Genomic DNA, 17,508 nt, shown 5'->3' with positions numbered 1-17,508 from the left:
AAAACCCATTTTTGTCTTAGTTCTATGAGTCTAATCAGGTAGAAATTCTACAGAAACTAATTCCATGATTGGGTGGGAGTTGGGGAGAAGCAGGACATCATGCCTGTTATGGTTTGGATCTAAATTGTCCCTTTAGAGCTTCCCATGTTCCTGCCAGTGAGGACATGACCCGGAAGCATATCCCCCTTCCCCTTCCGGTTCCTCCGTTCTCTCTGTGCTCCCTGACCGCCATGTGATGTGTGCAGCTTTAAGCTGCCCAGCCCCTCTACCCTTTGGTTTCTGATTGTGAGTGTGCCGAGCAAACCAAAGCTTCCAAAATTGTGGGCCAGAACAAACCTGTCCTCCTCTTTTAAGTTGTAGTTGTCAGGTATATTAACTACGGGGAAGGTGACTTAGTGTCCTATAGTAAGTAGTCTATAAATGTCAATATCAACAATTAGAGAATTCTCATTGTATTTCAGTAGGAGAAAAGTTTATTTCTTCTTTTACTTTTTAGCAAATAGGATATCTTGTTTTTTATTTGAAAATTGTCATTCTATGCATTTGAGAGTAGACCAAAGAATGGACATTTTATGGCATATACGTACTGGTGGTGTTTCTTTGTTTTTTGAGACAGGGTCTTACTTTGTAGCTCAGGTTGTCCTTGAATTTATGATCCTCCTGCTCCAGCCTCCTGAGTGCTAGGGTAACCTGAGGGTCAGCACAAATATTATTTACAAGACAAAATGAACCCCACAGAGCTTTGGAATGGGATCACTGCCAGTACCATTTCTTTAGCCTGTGTCCCCCCAGCCCCTACCTTTCCAAGATCTCTGGATTTTATACTTCTCACTCACCAGGTTTTTTAAAATAAATGATTTTTTTCATCTATGCACAAATCCCCAGAAAATCTATTGTTTCCTGTGGCTTATATTTGAGGTTTACAAATGAATGTCAAAACTACACATTGTCTTTAGTGAATTCCTTTTTTTCCCCACTTAATTTAATGTCTGTGAGATTCACCCAGGCTGTTAAGTTCCACTGTATTTATTTATTTTTCCTAGTAGCTTAATAATCTATCATGACAGAGAACGGCAGTTTATGGAGCTCTTCTCCTGTGGAAAAACATTAGATTTGTCACTGGTTTGGGCAGCTATGAGCCATACTGCTCTGACCATTGCTGTATAGCACCTTGCAAGCTTTTTAATAAAGGAGCAGAATTACTATCTCATAGAGTAGTCAAAAATTCAACTTTGTAAGACAAGGCCAAATGGTTTCCTTCCATAATTATAGTCATTTATGCTCCCTGAACAGCAAGTGCTTGCTATTATCAAATACTTCCTTATTGGGAAGAAAATGGTATCTTATGTGATCCTGATTTTCATTTTAATTATTTATAGATTGGTCATCTTTTCACATATTTATGAAATATTTATGTTCCTACCTCTACAAAATGATTGTTCATGGCTTTGCCCTTTTTCTGTTTGTAAGATTCCTTTATATATTTTGGACTCAATGCTTTGCCAGGTATATCTATAGCAAATATCTTGTCCCAGTTTGTGCTCTACCTTTTAAATTTCTCCTGTTAACAAAAATAAGTTGTTACTTAACATAGTTAAATCTGTCAGTTATTTTTCTTACATATCCTTTTATTTAAATCTCATTAAGTTTTTCCAATAATTTTGTGATTTTCTTCATGAAGTTTCTGCACGTTGTTGGATAGTTTTATTCCTAGGTTCCTTATAGATTGTTTTTACAATTGTAAAAAATTACACTTTCTCTGTGTGTATATATATATAATTTTTTTGTGTGTGAGACAGGGTCTCACTATGCAATTCAGGCTGGCCTTAAGCTCACTGTGTAGCCCAGGCTGGCCTCACACTCATGGTGATCCTCATGTTTCAGCCTCCTAAATGCTGGGATTATAGGTGAGCACCACCATGCCAGGCTATTAGTATATATTTTATATTGATCTTGTATTCAATGGCTCTGAAAAACTCTCCCAATTATAATAAATAAAGTGGATGTTTCTCTTTAACAATCACATCATCTGAGAATAGTGACAAATTTTGTTTTTGTCTTTTCAATTTTTTATATTTTATTTTCCCTTTTTATCATATTACTTTTTCTAGGTAAGTGTCTAGTACCAGGTTAACTCAGAGCATACTAGAGCATCTTTGTCTTGTCTCTGATTTAGAGATAACCTTTTAAAAATTTCACCATTAATATTGATATTAATTCTAGTTTTTTGGCAAATAATTTTTTTTCATTTTTGGTACCAGGAATTGAACTCAGAACCTTGTATGTGCCAGGCAGGCACTGTGCCACTGAGCTATGTCCCTGGCTCTGGCAGATAATTTTATAGGCCTTTGCAACTTCTCTTTATTTTGATAAAACTCCCCCAGCCTCACATAATAAGGACCTGTTTGTTTTGAGAAAAAAGTCACAGACACCAAGGTGTTCATGAAAATAACCCATAATACCAACTTTAGAAGACAAATCTTAAGGTTATTACATGACTTATTTTCTAGAGGATGAACTTGACATGCTAACAAATACCCATTGTCCCTCGTGTGTTGAACAGCCCCATGTGGAACTCTTACAGGGAGTAACACACATTCTTCCAACTCACAGCTGCTCTGAGATGCCACAGCTCAGTGACAGTGCCTTTGTAGTTAGGGAAGGAACTGCTGAAATCATGTATAAATGGAGAGAACTGTGCTCCCTGCAAAACAAGAGATTATCTTGAAGACAGCTTCTGGTCTGTTCCTCTTTTGCCTTATTCTCTTCTTGTTCCTTGTGTTACTTTTCTTTTTTTTTTTTTTTTTCAGTGTCCACCGTTTGTTTTATCTCCATCAGTTCCTACCTCATGCCCTGAAGGTCACCTCCTCTCAGCTTTGCAGACTTGGAAGATCTCCACTGAAGATGTTCCAAGGTCTCTTAGAATTAGAGCCACTTTGACCTCTTTGTGAGGTATTTCCTGTAGATGCTGGGGTGCAGAGGACACCACAGCCCACGTAGCAGGAGGAGGAGGACCATGCTGGGAAACTGCACCTTCTGTCTTACAATCCCTCTCAAAGTCACGGTGCAAGTCAACAGCCAAGCTGAGTACCGATGGAGATGGAGTTCTGGGACTGACCTCTGTATCTCTGTTGCAGGTCCTTTCACACCTGCTTTTCAAACTTAGCTCACCTTTGGCTCTGTGGTGGGATTAATATCTGAAATGTAGCCAGAAATCACTCTCCCATCCTGTCCTGGAAGGCTACAGCAGCCCCCCATTTCACTCATTAATTTACTAGATGGAGGTAAAGCTCCTAGAAACAGAGCAGCCCAGTTTTGCCTCAGCATCCTATGTCTTACCCACGGGAGTGTTGAGATTCCCAGTGAACGTAGGAGCTCATGGAGCAAGGATCTGTCTTGGTAAAACCGCTCATCATTGCATTTGGTAAGATTCCGCATAAAGTTGAAACACAGGAGGGAGGAGGGAGAAGGGATTTGATTCCCAGGTTTTGCACAGAAGAGCCAACTGTAGCTCATTGTGGCCATGAGGGCTCCATCTCTGTCTCTTTGTGAATGGCATTTTTGTTTTAATCATAAAGGGATTTTGAGTTTTGTATGGTGCTTTCTCTTCATTATTTGAATGATTGTGTATTTCATCTCAAACTGGCTAATACAATACAATATTTACACATATTTAGATAGTATAAGTAAGTCATAGAACTGCTAATACACATGTCTTAAAACCCATTGTTTTCTGTGCCAAAGTTTTCTATGAGTGAGCCCTAAATTGAGATTTCAGTATGACAGCATGTGAAGGGTAATGGGTAAACTAATCGTATTTGTCTTTAGTTTAATATAGTTTCTTTACAAGATTTTAAGAATAAACCCAAGTTAGTTGTTCCTGATTCCGCATGCTTGCAGCCTACTTATGGTTGGGCAAGACCTACACTTCCCTCTCTTATACCATTGTTCCAGGCAGGAGGGTCAGTGTCACAGAGATTTCTCGGGTGGGTTGGAGGGTAGTCCTTTCTTTTGATTCTCTGAAACACTCTGCATACATTTGGGATACTATTGAAAGTTAAGTAAAATTGCCTATAAAACCCCCAGGACTTGGTTTCTTTGTGAGAAGATTTTTTTATCCTTTAACGAAATTAATACAAAACTATAGGGATTTCATTTTAATGTTTTGATAAATTATATTTTTCTAGATCCATTTACTTGATCCATGTATTGATGGTCATTTACTTGGTCTATATCTTGCTCCATTTATTTGGTCTATGTCTTGCTGGCTGAGTTCACAGCAACTGGGTCTCCGTGAAACTTTCCTAATGTGTGTGTAGAAGCCTTTGATGTAGGAGCATTTGGGATACTTTACTGTATTTTCATCATTTTCAGGTAACATCAGTTTATATTCAGGTGGGCCAGGCATCTGATCAACTTACAATCAAGTGTGGTTCAGCTGAGATCCTCTCAACTAGTTTTTCCTGAAAGATTATTCAGTAAGAATATACTTCTTAGCAGCTCTCCACCACTCACTGTACTTACTCAATGTATAGTGAACACAATTGATGGTCTGAGGAGTTAGCACCACAGAAAACTCCACTGTGACTTGAATTTGGGCCATGTGATGGCCCATGTGATGGTCAAGAAGGACCCCAAAAGCTCTGCTGGGATAGTAGCAGGGATTCTCAGAGTGACTGGATCATGAGGATGTTCCAGTGTGATGAGAAGATCTAATTGTGACCTTAGGAACTGGGGCTTGGTTGGACCAGGCGGGTCATTAGAGGTGTGACCCGGAAGTATATATCTCCCTTCCTGTCTGGGCCCTGCACTCTCTGCCATGATGTGAGCAGCTTTCCTCCGCCACTCCTTCCACCAATGTGTTTCTGCCTTGGACCGAGCAGATCATGGCTGAAAATATGAACCCAAACAAACCTCTCCTCCTTTAAGGTATTGTGCCAGGTATTGTATTCCAGTGACAAGAAAGTGACTCAGACATTTTTAAAAACACAAACAATAGCAGTAACAAAATGATAATTCTAAAATCTGTTTATCTCTTAACAGTTTTCCTTCTAAAATTTAAATGTATCATGATAATATTTCTGTGAAGTCTCAACCTCCTGGATAATGTTTCCATGTAAATGAGCAATTAAAATTTATAATAACTTCCAGGTCCTGTGAGAGCATAGGTTGCAGTTCCACGGTAAGTCACTCTCCAGTGTGCTTTCATTAAAAACTGTCCCTTAGTTATCCACACCCATGGCCAAATGTGATTACACACAGCGATGTACACCTTAAGAGATCAGCAGTAAGAGTGCAATGCCAGCCTGTAACTCAAGTTTTCCTGAGTAAGAAATGTCCATTTGAAACATGAAATTCATTGATATTTTGACAACACTTTGCAGGAAGAGTCTGTCTGTTTAGATTCTGAGGTAGAAGAACACATTAACTGGTTCCAGCAAGAGTATGTGAAAGCAGAAAAGAACTGGACAGAAATTGACGAAAGGATGAGCCAGACTTTGGAAATAAGAAGAAAGATGATTGGCAGCAGGACACCTCCAAAGGATGTTCTTCAAATGTTTCCTTTCTTGAGGTGCCCTTACCAGGTACCTATCTCTTTATAACTGTCTGATTGTAGTGGCACATTGATTGTCCTCTCTGTCCTCCAGGAATAGCCACAGGACAACGTTGCAAGACACTGTGTGTGAATCTCCATAGGGGTGGGTAAGACCACTGGATAAGAGTTTCAAGAAGTGCATTCAGATACCTGCAGAATTAGGTTGCTGTGCTTGGGCGTGGCGTCGGGGCTGGGAGACCACGACCTCAGGGTAGTTTGACAGTGCGAATAATTTTTCCTTGACATGTTTTTATACAATCAAGATAGTTTATTAAGGAACTCTTCATGGGCAGTGTTATTTAAAATTTATTTTTGTGACCCCCAAACCATTTTATAAAGTGATCTTCAAAAGCTTTGAAGTTTTGTGGATAAATCAAATATCCTTCCACCACATTTACTTAAAGTGGTCACTCAAAGGCCTTAACACCATGTTAGTGTGACTTTAGTAGTGGTATAGAATGGTACAGAATGAAAGATTTATTTTTTTTCCCTGTAAATACATTTCATGGAAGAATTCTATGAGTTCAGTCAGCCACACTGATAATGAAACTTCTCTTAGTCCCTACCCTCTAAAAGAATCCTCCCCAAAATCTAAAAAGGATTTGTCTGTACTATTGTATCTATTTATTTATTTATCTTTTAGAGACAGGGTCTCACCATGCAGTTCAGGCTGTTCTTAAACTCACTTTGTAGCCCGGGTTGGCTTCATTTTTTCACCATTCTTCTTGCTTCAGACTCCCAAGAGCTGGGATTATAGGCGTGCACCACCACGCCTGGCTTGCCTGTATTATTTTAATATAAACAGCAAAACCCAAGTGCTTACTATGTAATAGGTACATGCTTGGGGCTTTACTTGGACCTATCTAGTTAATCCTCCCAGCAAACCTACCTTGGTTTTTCCTTTTTTTTTCTTAATCTTTGGGTTACTAGGAATGGTAGCAGCCAGTATCCTCTGGCTATTACATATAAAATTAATGCCAGACTGACTCACCCACAAAAGGTAGTAGTAAAGCAAAACCTGTCAAGCTGACAGTCAATTTTATAAACACAGGACCTTGTGGAGCTGAGTGAAGTGGTAGGTGGCTGGGACAGTGGCCATGGCCCCAGCTGGGGCAGCTCGGGGTCGTTGCTGGAGGGGAGCCTTCAAGATTTAGTGCCTGAGGTAGATGAATGGGGGCTAAGCGGCCTTTTGAAGAACTACCGAAGCTTGAATGTCTGAGGTCCACCATGGCTGGAGAGAAGAGCAGAGAGTCCAAGCCTCCCGCCACAGAGTCTGTCGGTCTCTTCTGGCCTGTTCCCTCTGGATTTTCACTTTTTATGTTCAAAGTATGGAATGGATATGGTTTTTGTGCTAATGATGAAGCCTGAGTTGGTAGGAACATCTGCGAGTATGGTTTTTGCAATGGCTGTACTTATAAAATGGAATTGTCTACTGTTTTAAACGAAAGAATTCAACACTTTCAGTTTCTCTATGACGTACCTCCCTAACTCAGCCCAGGGAAGCTGAAATTTACAGCTTCTAAAACCCTATTTTGCTTCCTAAATGAAAGGAAATTTGACCTTACATTTATTTATTTATTTATTTATTACTGTTTTTGAGTGCTGACAGTTTTGCCAGGTCACTAAATTCCCCAGGCTGGCCTTCAGCTTGCAGTCCTCCAGCCTCAGCTTCCCTGATGCAGAGCTTACCAGGGTGCTTCACCATGCCTGACTTGACCTTCCTTATAAACAGCTCCTACACACAATTCCTGTCACAGGTAGGCTACCCTTGCTGTGAGCCTCCCCTGCCAGTTTTTGCTACTGCCACTGGGAGGACTCTGACCTTGGGAGCCATGGATGTGGGTGCTGAGGAAGGAAAGCAGCTGTTGGCTGGGGTGGTCCTGGCCTCCTGCCCTTATCCTCTGTCGCCTCCTGTACTCATGGACCTTCCTCCCTTAAAATTGTTTCAACAGAAAATTAGAAAATTAAAATCATGGGACAATCCTGCTTGGGTCTATCCAAGTGGAAGATCCCACTCAGCCACTTAGAAGGCTTGGGGTTTTTGGAAGGGGGACAATACCATAGAGCACACATCATTTTATAAGATTATCTATAATAGTTACCCTAAGAATCATATACAAAAAGAGATAGCAGGAAATCTGTCCACATATTAAGGACCAAAGAATCCAGCTGAGGGCCTGGATCCCTTGGTAATGTCCTGCATGAGTCCGGCTGAAGACCTAGAGCCCATAACAATGCTCTCCACAAGTCCAACCAGAGGCCAAGAGCCCAGGACAGTGTCTCATGCAGACCTCTTTCATGGATCTGCACTGGGAAGGCCCAAAGGTCAGTGGTGGAATCCAGAAATTCTGTGCCAGTGGGATGAAGGATCTGTGCCAGCAGGCTGAGGGATCTGCACTGGAGCCAAGAAACAATGCTCAAAGTAAGAACCAGAGCTGTCCCGAAAAGTACCACAGCCATCCTCAGTGACGGTGCTCCTCCAGTGATGAGGAAAGCCGAGTTTCCATCAGGAATGTAACAAGCTTCTCCAGGAGACTGAGCAGTGCACCATCTTCCTTCCCCTCCAGAGCCAGGAAGCAGTGTTCAAAGTGAGGACCAGCAGGATTTCACAGCTTCTAACAGCTTCCCAATAGTATCCAACCGCTTCTCCCAGCTCCCAACAGCCTGTCTCCTTCTTCTCCAGGTCTGCCTCTTATGCTGCTGGCAACAACCCTCAGGTGGGCCTCCCACACCCACACCACTTACTCAGTTCAGCTGGGGGTTATAAGTTGACCACCAGCTGTCAGTCCACCACAGGCAGGAAGATTATTTAAAGCCATGAGTTCAGGGACCAGACCAGGACAGCACGGTAAGATGCCATCTCACCCACCACCACCACCACCACCACAAAAACAAAACACAACACAACAGAAAACCAAATGAAAAAGAACAGAAACAACGAAACCTAAGTGAAGTGCACAAGAATAAAGCTAATTAGGTCTTTGAAACTTTTTAAAAGAACCTGAATTTGCTTTTGGCTCAGTGAGGTCACTGACCCTGGGTTAATCTTCCCCTCAATCACAGAGGCACAGCTGGGGCAACGCGGAGGGGGTGCTGCTCCCTGGCATTGGTCCTCCTGGAAGGGAGACCAGGAGACGTGGCTCGGCTTTCTGCTGCCGGTGCCTCCCTGGGTCACTGTTCAGAGAAAGGACGGCCGTGTGCAGCACGGTGTCCCCGAGCTGAGCAGGAAGAGTTGTGTTCTGATGCGGGGCCCTTGGGGTCCTTGACCGGGAGCCGGGCTGCACACGACAGCGCTGCTGTCAGAGGTCACACCGTCACACCTGGTCCTTCCTGGGCTCTTCCCATCTTGTTCAAAAAAGGGGCAGAACCATCAGTGAAGTGAAAGTGTAGTGTTTGTCTGAGACAAAGGAGAAAAGGTGCTCAAAAGAGGGGACGGTGCTCTGGGTAGAAGCACTGAGCAGAGTGTGGGCTGGCGCAGCAGGCACAGAGGCGCAGCCTGAGTGTGGCAGGTGAGACGGCTCACAGCAGCAAGGACAGCGGCCACTGGCCACCCTCACTCATCTCCCCTCTGCCGTCAGGTCAGAGACCCCCTTGATCTCGTGCTGGAAGACTGACCTCGGGTACAGGGTTCGGCTTCATCCCATGCTGACGTAGTGCCAGAGGAACTGAACATCGCACTCCCTGGCGGGAATCAGGTGCAGGGGGCAGCTCTCTGTCCCATCATTCTCTGAAACTGGTGGGTCAGGCCCAATTGCCCCGGCCACTCTGCCATGCCCTCATCTCCCCACTCAGCAGAGCAGTGATAAAGAACTCTGGCCCAGCGTGCAGACCTCACAGAGCACCTCAGGCTTCCGCTCACACTCCAGAGTCCACGCCTTTGCATTAGACTCGGGTCCTAAGCTTGATTTTGCTCTCTGACTAAGGCAAAACCTTTACAGTCCTGCCTGAACATGATGAAGTAAACTCCGACTGGAACAGAGGGAACAACCAGTCACTTGACTGCCATGCAAATTGTAGTGGAAAATCCTTTAAAGGAAGATATTTGCATCCTAACCCCTCCCAAGGGCACCACTGTGGTGCCCACCCCTTAACCCTGAGCCTGTGAGTCCTGCCTGTGGAGATATAGCACTGCAGAGTTTATGCCGGCACGGAGAGCCTTGTCTCAGCACTACAAGCACTGGCCCTTAGCCGGGGCTGCAGCTTCATCGTCAGAAAGCCGCTCCATGTTCTGTGGAGCCAGCCCGCTCAGGGTGATGGGGAAGTGATGTGAAAGTGGGATGGGTGGGCAGTCCCACTCAAAGGATCAACGGATCAACTTGAAGGCTCAAAGGATCAACATCAAAGTGGGACTGGTAGGACTCAGTTTCAGACTATGCATCATGACTGAGGGGAATCTCAGCAGAAAACTGCACAGATGAACAAGAAGCCAAGCTGAGAATCAGAAATGGAAAGAACATTCATCTGGAATGAAAACATCACTGGATAGGGTTCACAGCACCCTGGAAAAGCAGAGACAGGGTCTGTGACCTTGCAGATAGACTGGGGGACAAGAAGGAAAAGGATTGGGATGAGGAACCCACAGAACCCCCAAAGCTTGGGCTTGTGATTGGCTGCACACAGCTGGGAGTGTGCTGCAGGGCCACCGGGGCAGTGTGAGCCCTCAGTAAGGAGTCTGACAGCCAGGTCCTCACGGTTGAAGGAAGCACCCTGTGGTGTTACATTGGAATTGAAAATATCACTAGGAACTCAGGGTGTTTATATTTATTTACACAATTCTAGATGTCTGTATGTCTACATGGCTGTGTGTGGGGAGAGAAGGAGAGAGAGAGAGAGAGACAGAAAGAAAGAGAGAGAGAGGGAGAGAGGGAGTGAGAAAGAGAGAGAGACAGAAAGAGAGAGAGAAGGAGCAAAGATAGCGCATTTATTTGGGAAGGGACATTGCAATGGAAACCCAGGCATGGTAAACTATGTGTGCTTTCAGGGAGGTTCCAGCAAAAGCAAGATCTTAAAGGCAACAGGAGGAGGATTGCATGAATTGCTTTTGAAACAATAATCTTTGGCTCAAAGGATCGACATCAAAGGTGGCATCAATCCACAGTTGGAGCAGCTGCTGAGCAGAAGGTCGTACAGAAGCGTTTTCTGTGTGAAGTCCAGTGGCTTTTGTAAAAGGCTATGGCTCTGACAGAGGCTCTGGCGAGGGCTCCTATTGTCAGGCAAACGTGCATGAGATCGCCTCCTGTGTAACCTGCTGGTTCTTCTTTGTTACTAGTTTGACCCAAGTGACTCCGTCCTGGTTCTGAAAACCTGCCTGGTCTATAAAAATATGTCTCCTCGCTTTGTTCCATGAGAGAACCCACAGCAAGAGCACTTTTATAGTAAAGAGCGTATCTAGGGCTGAAGGTTTAGTTTATTGATGCTATTCTTCAATGAAAGAAACCAGGGCTGAGGCAGAAATCTAAGTGAAAATACAAGACAAGCTGGAAATATTGTGTAAAGCCAGAAATTAAGACAGTGCTCACAGACTAACAGGACAGGTCAAGAGGACACAGGAATCAGGAAAGCAGCTGCTGCTGGTCAAATCTGGGTTAAAAAAAAAAGTCTAAAAAAAGTATATAAAGAATTTAAGGTTTGGATTTTTAAACATTTGAATAAGGTAGAAATTTATTAATCTGCAATGATATAAAATATGAATAAGTAAATAAATGTGGAAGAAGAGAAAGCTCTGTTCTAGAGTAGAAGGCCAACTAATACATACAGAGACAACGGAATAAGATAGTGACGCATGACTAAGGCAAGGATCCTGGACAGACGCTAAGTCCAGGGATGAAAGCTACACGAGGAACAAGGTGATGACGTAAACCCAAAGTATCTCCCCAGAGCATGTTTGCCTCCTAAATGCGTTAACTTTACAGTGGAGAGCAGCAGAGTCCATTTTAACCACATGAGAAGTTACCATCCCCAGTGTTCGAGTTGGAGCCACTTACCATCCTGTGCTTCCTGAAGTGGTGAGAAAGGCCAGTAGTCCTGCCCTGAATGCATAAATCATGAAGAAACACCACACAAGCCTCGACTGAGGGGTGTTCTACAGAGTGGTCAGCCACTAGTTTTGAAAAATGTGCAGGAAAACAAGAAGGTGATTCAGACAGGAAACTAAAGAGATGTGGTACCTAAATCTTACGTGTGTTCCTGGGACAGATTCTGGACCTATCAAAATCATGTTCAGCACAACTATCAAATTTGAATGAGGCCTGCCTGTAGATTAAATTTTCCTGATCTTAGGGTCCTTATAGTTAGGAAATACACCACAAAGAATTAAGTAGTCAGAGTATCACATCTATGGCCTATTTTCTTCTTCTTTTTTTTTTGTCTTTTTGAGAGAAGGTCTCACTATGCAGTTCAGGCTGGACTTGAACTCACTTTGTAGCCCAGGCTGACCTCAAAGTCACAACAATCCCCCTGCCTCAGCCTCCCGAGTGCTGAGATTACAGGCATGTGCCACCACGCCCGGCTATGGCCTATTTTCAAGTGGACCAAGAATGGGAAGGAAGTTCCATACACAGCATATGTGAACTCGGTTCTTTTGTAAATTTAATGTAAACTTGAAATTATTTCAAAATAAATAGTTTTAAGAATTGTTAAGTTATGGGGCCGTGGAAATGGTGTATTCTACCTTTTCTTTTTTTTTTTTTTTTTGGTTTTTCTCTGGTACCGGGAACCGAACTCACGACCTTGCGCTTGCCAGGCAGGCGCTTTGCCGCTGAGCTAAATCCCCAGCCCCTATTCTACCTTTTCATGTTTCATTTCCCATCTGTGCACCAAGAGAGCCCTTTTCTGAAGGTGTTAGTCTACGTCAGCAGTCCCGAGAGCTGTCTGCTCACAGAACCACTCTGCATTTGCAATAACATGCAGTCCAGCTTTATGACCACATTCAGACCTAATCTCAGCTTTGGGGCTACCAAAATATCCAGGGAACAGTGAGGCCTGGGGCAGAATGTGTAGCTGTTCTTTACAGCTTTAGGGAAAGAAGTAACTAAATTAATTCATAATAGCATGTGCGACTCATGACTTCACGATGCCATTCCAGCAACAGAGAAGGGTGTGGGATGAAGGGATGGAGGAATTCTCTGAGGGACGGAACTGAGGAAGTGGTAGGAAAATGTGGATTAGAGAAAGGGGACTTCCATAAAGGTAAAGTGCTTTTGTCTTGACTTGGAGGTCAAATCTGCTGCATTTACATCGTTTACTTTTTATCTGTGCCAATCTTACAATCTTGAAAGGGTTCCCCTTTCTTTTTAGGATACTATGAATAAATATTTTTCAAGGGCTATAAGGGCTGCTCCCTAAAATGCAGCAGTCTTCTTATTTTACCCCTTGTTGGACCCTGCCACAACAGCGGCACACCTAAAGAAATGTAAGATCCTGGAATCCTGGCTGGGGAATGCAATTTGCTAATGCATGCATATGTAATTTGGAGTCCTCGTTTAACTGAGTCTGCATCCAAAGTTTAATTCTTCATCAGTTTTGCTGTTAGTTCTAGAACTGGACAACACTTTGTTCTATGCCACAGAACAGCTATTCCCCAAAGTTTTCATACTTTCAGAATTTCACCATTATTTATGTTTTCCTATTCATTTCAGGCTTTTATTCTTTTCTCCTCAAGTTTTTACTTCTCCATTAAACTACCAAAATATCCCGTGTGTATTTTAGACTGGTACTCAAAGCTTAGTGTAATTCTGAAGAGCCGTTTACCTGTTTACATTAAAAATAGCGGAAATTTTCTCTTAACCTGATCTATTGCTTTCTTCTTCACCAGATGTTCAGAGAATTCCAACTTCTTACAAGAACGGACATTTATAAGAAAACAAGGTATATTCTGGAATCCTATGCAGAAAATGTACTGACTGCTTTTCCAGCGGTGGACAATCCCATCACTATTGCACTGCGGGAAGCAGTGAGGCAGTGTACAGATGAAGACACGTTAAAATGTTAGTACATGTGGGGGATGGGGCAAGCCGGTCTGGTTATCTGTGTAATTCAGGATAGGGAAAAGCACTGCTTTGGTAGTAAGATTCAGTTAAGCAAATGGTGGGAAGGTAAAGAGCACTTTTTCAGTGAGAAGAGTAGAGCCATAGATTCAAAAACCACACTGAACTGAAGTGCACTGAAAACTGTATTTGGGGAACTAGCAGCCTATTAATTTTATAACACAAATCACAATTGAAAACATGATAAAACGATCCTGGTGGACAGAGTACAGAGCTCTTGCCTCCCCTGGCAGTGATTTAGAGGAGGAACTTAGGGGTTTGAATTTTCCTGGAAGATATTGGCATTTTTTTGTCTTTTTGAGAGACAAGGTCTCCCTATGCAGTTCAGGCTGGCCTTGATCTCACTTTGTAGCTCAGGTTGGCTTTGAACTCATAGCAATCCTCCTGCTTCAGCCTCCCGAGTGCTGGGATTACAGGTGTGTTCCACCACACAGGGCAAGATGTTGATTTTAAAAGGCTGTAAAACACTTAGCTAAGAAGGTGAGCTGATTCCCTGTGGAAGATTGTAACAAACCATCACTACCACCACGACCACCAAAATCTACATGTTTTTATCAGCATTGCCTAAAGTTGTTAAAAACCTCTCCTTACTTGGACTATAAACATGTTTGCTTTGACAGATCTGAAGATGACAGCCACATGTTTACTCCTCCCACATGTTTTTGGGAATGATCCCAGCCTTTTTGTCATTGTGAATGAGAAGGTAAGTAGCACGTTAATGGCCACTAGTTTGCCATTTTATAAAATATTCATACAATGTATTGGAAAGGGTGGTGGTAGACTTTGAACTATGTTTTGCCCTATTTACAAATACCCTTAAGTGCCACCAGCTCATTTACTGTAACACTATAGTTACACTCAGATCTGTTTTATTACTTAGTGTTTTACATATCACGGGACCGTGACTCCCTCCTTCTTTGCAGGTTCAAGTGTCCACGCCTGTGCTGGCAGTTAAGAACCCTTTTGACATCAATGTCCGTGAATTTTCTTTATATCTGGACAAGGAGGAGCTCACCAAGGTGGATGACTGCGTCACGGCCTTGGCGGCTCTAGTGGCCGCCTTTCATGTATTTGGGGTTGAGTGTCCAAGAAGGCTGTCCCACACCCTCAACTTCCTGGAGACATTGATCTTTGACACACATAGTCCCTATTTTTCTTCTTTGAAAGAAAAAGAAAAGGAAGGAGGATTTTAGCCCCTCATCACTTAATAGCACGCCAAATATTACATCAAAAGTTACCTGTGGGGCCGCGGAAGCATAAGCATCACTTTCATTTAGGGTTGGGCTGGAGGTAGGTATTAGCAAATCCTCTTGTATCAAAGATGCTCATAAACTTCAACTGCTATTTTTACACATAAGTTCTCTGTGAAATTCTGTAATAATTACTACTGAAGGAAAGAGCTCTTCACTCATTGTGATCTGAGGTCTTAGAAATTCTATGATCAAAGTTATACTTTCAAGAATGCCTTCTAAAAGACACTGTCTTCAAATCCCTTGATTAGGATATGGCCTTGCCTTTAACTCCACGTGCCCACCTTTGAAAGATTTAATACACAGAAACTACGGCCTGGACACTGCCTCTATGGTCTGAACACTGCCTGGGAACATTTTGAACCTGAGTGTGTTATGAAGGGGCACACTCCCTCCAGCAGGCCTCACTCCAACGGCTGGCCCACTCCAGGCATTCTAGCTTCCTGTTGTCACTTACAAGGGTGGAATCCTGAGGTCTTCTCAACGCTGGCCGATCTCGGCGGCACAGGTTCTGCCCTGTGACCTGTGTTCACCTTCTAGAGCTTTCCTTTCTAGAACCTCAGGGCCCTGTGTCCACACACACTGGTTACTGCCCAGGGCCTGTGAGATGTGTGCTCTAAACAACGGTAGCCCAGGACTTTGGGGCTCTAACAAGACTCTGTATTCTCACTCTTTTATAAGGATTTCGGAAGGAAAAATTATTAAAACTACAGTTTTAAGGTGCCCCTGGGTGTTCTCATGAAAATATCAGTTAGTTTCTAGTTCTCAAACATGGGTCACATGTTTTTGGGACTTGAAAAGAGACTGGGGATGTACTTTTCCTGGGTTATTTCATCAAATTGACTTAAAAAAAAAAAGTTTAAAGAAGAAAGATGACTTATTGAAGAGGTATTTTTATAACACATATCTCTGGAACTCGGGTGAAGTACGTATTTGCACTGACAGAATGACAGTGCCTTTCTTTCTAAGGCGTTAGCCAGTGAGGTAAAGGACATGGAAGATGTGCTGCCCCTGTCCGCAGTGACCCTTCGTTAACTCTGCACACCAGAGTGGGCGGGCAAAGGAAGTGAAACTGATCTTGCAAGAGTTTTGCATAGAACAGTCCCTGCCCCACAGTCTCCCTTACTTCCTTTGCACTAGAATCTAAATTTCCTTCCTTATAAACCATCCCGTACTTGTCCCAAACGATCCCTCCTCCAATATCTTTTTAACTCCACGTCTTAATCATCGTATCCCGAGTACTTGCAGTCAGTTCTCAGAGGTCCCTCTCCTTCCAGGCACCGCGTCACCGTGACACTGAGTGACAGCCACTCTCAGGTGGGGCACAGTAAGGGGCCCACATGGAGCGGCGCAGAAACTGCAGGGAAGTCTGGCCCCATACACGACAGACTTGAGCTGACCATGAGGGCAGATTCCTGTCTATTTCCTTGTGTCTTCCAATCCTGTATCCACCCTAGTGCCTGGCTTGGTCCTGCCCCTTGGTACATATTCAGTATTACCTGACATTCCCTATCGGCTGTAGGTCTTAGTCTACTGAATCTAGAAGTGGCAAGTGGCAGGCCTTGATAAATATTAACGCGGAGACAGGTTTCACTCGGCTTGTGCAGTGGTTTAAAAATATTTAAAAATGCCTTTTAGATGGAAGGTCCATTTTTCCCTTCCTCCCTCTGTACTGCCCTGAGCCTGCTTCTCTTATTTCAGAGATGTCCTTAGTATCAGGGCTTCCTATTTTTTTCCCTTTAAAATGGATTGCATCCTAGAACTGGAGGAGAAAAAGATTTCTTCTCCCCAAGGTATACAGAACCTTATGTCACCCTAAGGGTGTTCAGTACCTTGCCTCTAACTTACAATATGCTGCTTGGATGTACCAGTGTTTTCAGGAAGATTTAAAAGTCCTTTCATTGCCACATATGCTTTAAACTGTAAAGGAAAAATTCCCCATGTGGATGAACCCAACTTGATCTAACTATAATTTTTGAAAATCCAGTCTCATTTGCTTGAGATATAGTTTGATAAACAATAGTGAATTTTATAGAGGTATTAGACAGTTATCTTCCTTCTTCTATGCTGGGAATTAAACAGGGGCCTCATGCATGGTAGCCAAGAGCTGTACCACTGAGCTACACCTCCAGCTCTTATATTATCCTTCAGATTCTATTCTTGTTTTGTTTTACCTCTCCTATGTGAGAAGCTTCCTTAAAAATAATACATATGTAAAAAAGGATCTGTAATGAAGATTTTATTTCATTCATATCAGATATAACAAATGCAACCTGGATGTAGTACAAATTCTGAACAGAGTATAAAGAGCGGGGAGGGGACAATAAAGAAAACCTTATTTAGCAGATTCATGCAAAGAAATGGATGTGATGCTGCAGGTATCGCTGCGCCTACTTTACCCTGAATCATGCCAGATACAAGTAACTCCTAACAGACTCCCGATAGGGCGCATGAAGGGAGTCCTATGCCACAGAGAATGGGGCAGCAACGTGGTGGGACTTTGCCTAGAATTCGGACAGCATGCTACAGACTTCATCTCTAATTTTAAAAGTCCTTCAATGAACGCCTAATCCCACAACGAGAAAGTACATCGTAAGACTGACAAAATAACTTTTCT

General features: G+C 43.1%; 1 protein-coding gene across 1 annotated transcript in view; it reads left to right on the top strand.

Moving 5' to 3' along the window:
- Samd3 (sterile alpha motif domain containing 3) overlaps positions 1 to 14,975 on the top strand; it is a 56,685-nt gene extending 41,710 nt beyond the window's left edge. Inside the window, 4 exon segments of the mRNA XM_005389195.2 lie at positions 5,385 to 5,585; positions 13,410 to 13,581; positions 14,262 to 14,344; positions 14,565 to 14,975. Of these exon segments, the coding sequence (XP_005389252.2) occupies positions 5,385 to 5,585; positions 13,410 to 13,581; positions 14,262 to 14,344; positions 14,565 to 14,834 (726 nt within the window). The 3' untranslated portion in view covers positions 14,835 to 14,975.
- The last annotated feature ends 2,533 nt before the right edge of the window (positions 14,976 to 17,508 follow it).

Source organism: Chinchilla lanigera, unplaced genomic scaffold (genome assembly GCF_000276665.1).
Source record: "Chinchilla lanigera isolate Chin_1 unplaced genomic scaffold, ChiLan1.0 scaffold00035, whole genome shotgun sequence".
Taxonomy (NCBI): domain Eukaryota; kingdom Metazoa; phylum Chordata; class Mammalia; order Rodentia; family Chinchillidae; genus Chinchilla; species Chinchilla lanigera.
The sequence above is the reverse complement of the archived record's forward strand: the minus strand, read 5'-3'. Positions and strand labels throughout refer to the sequence as shown.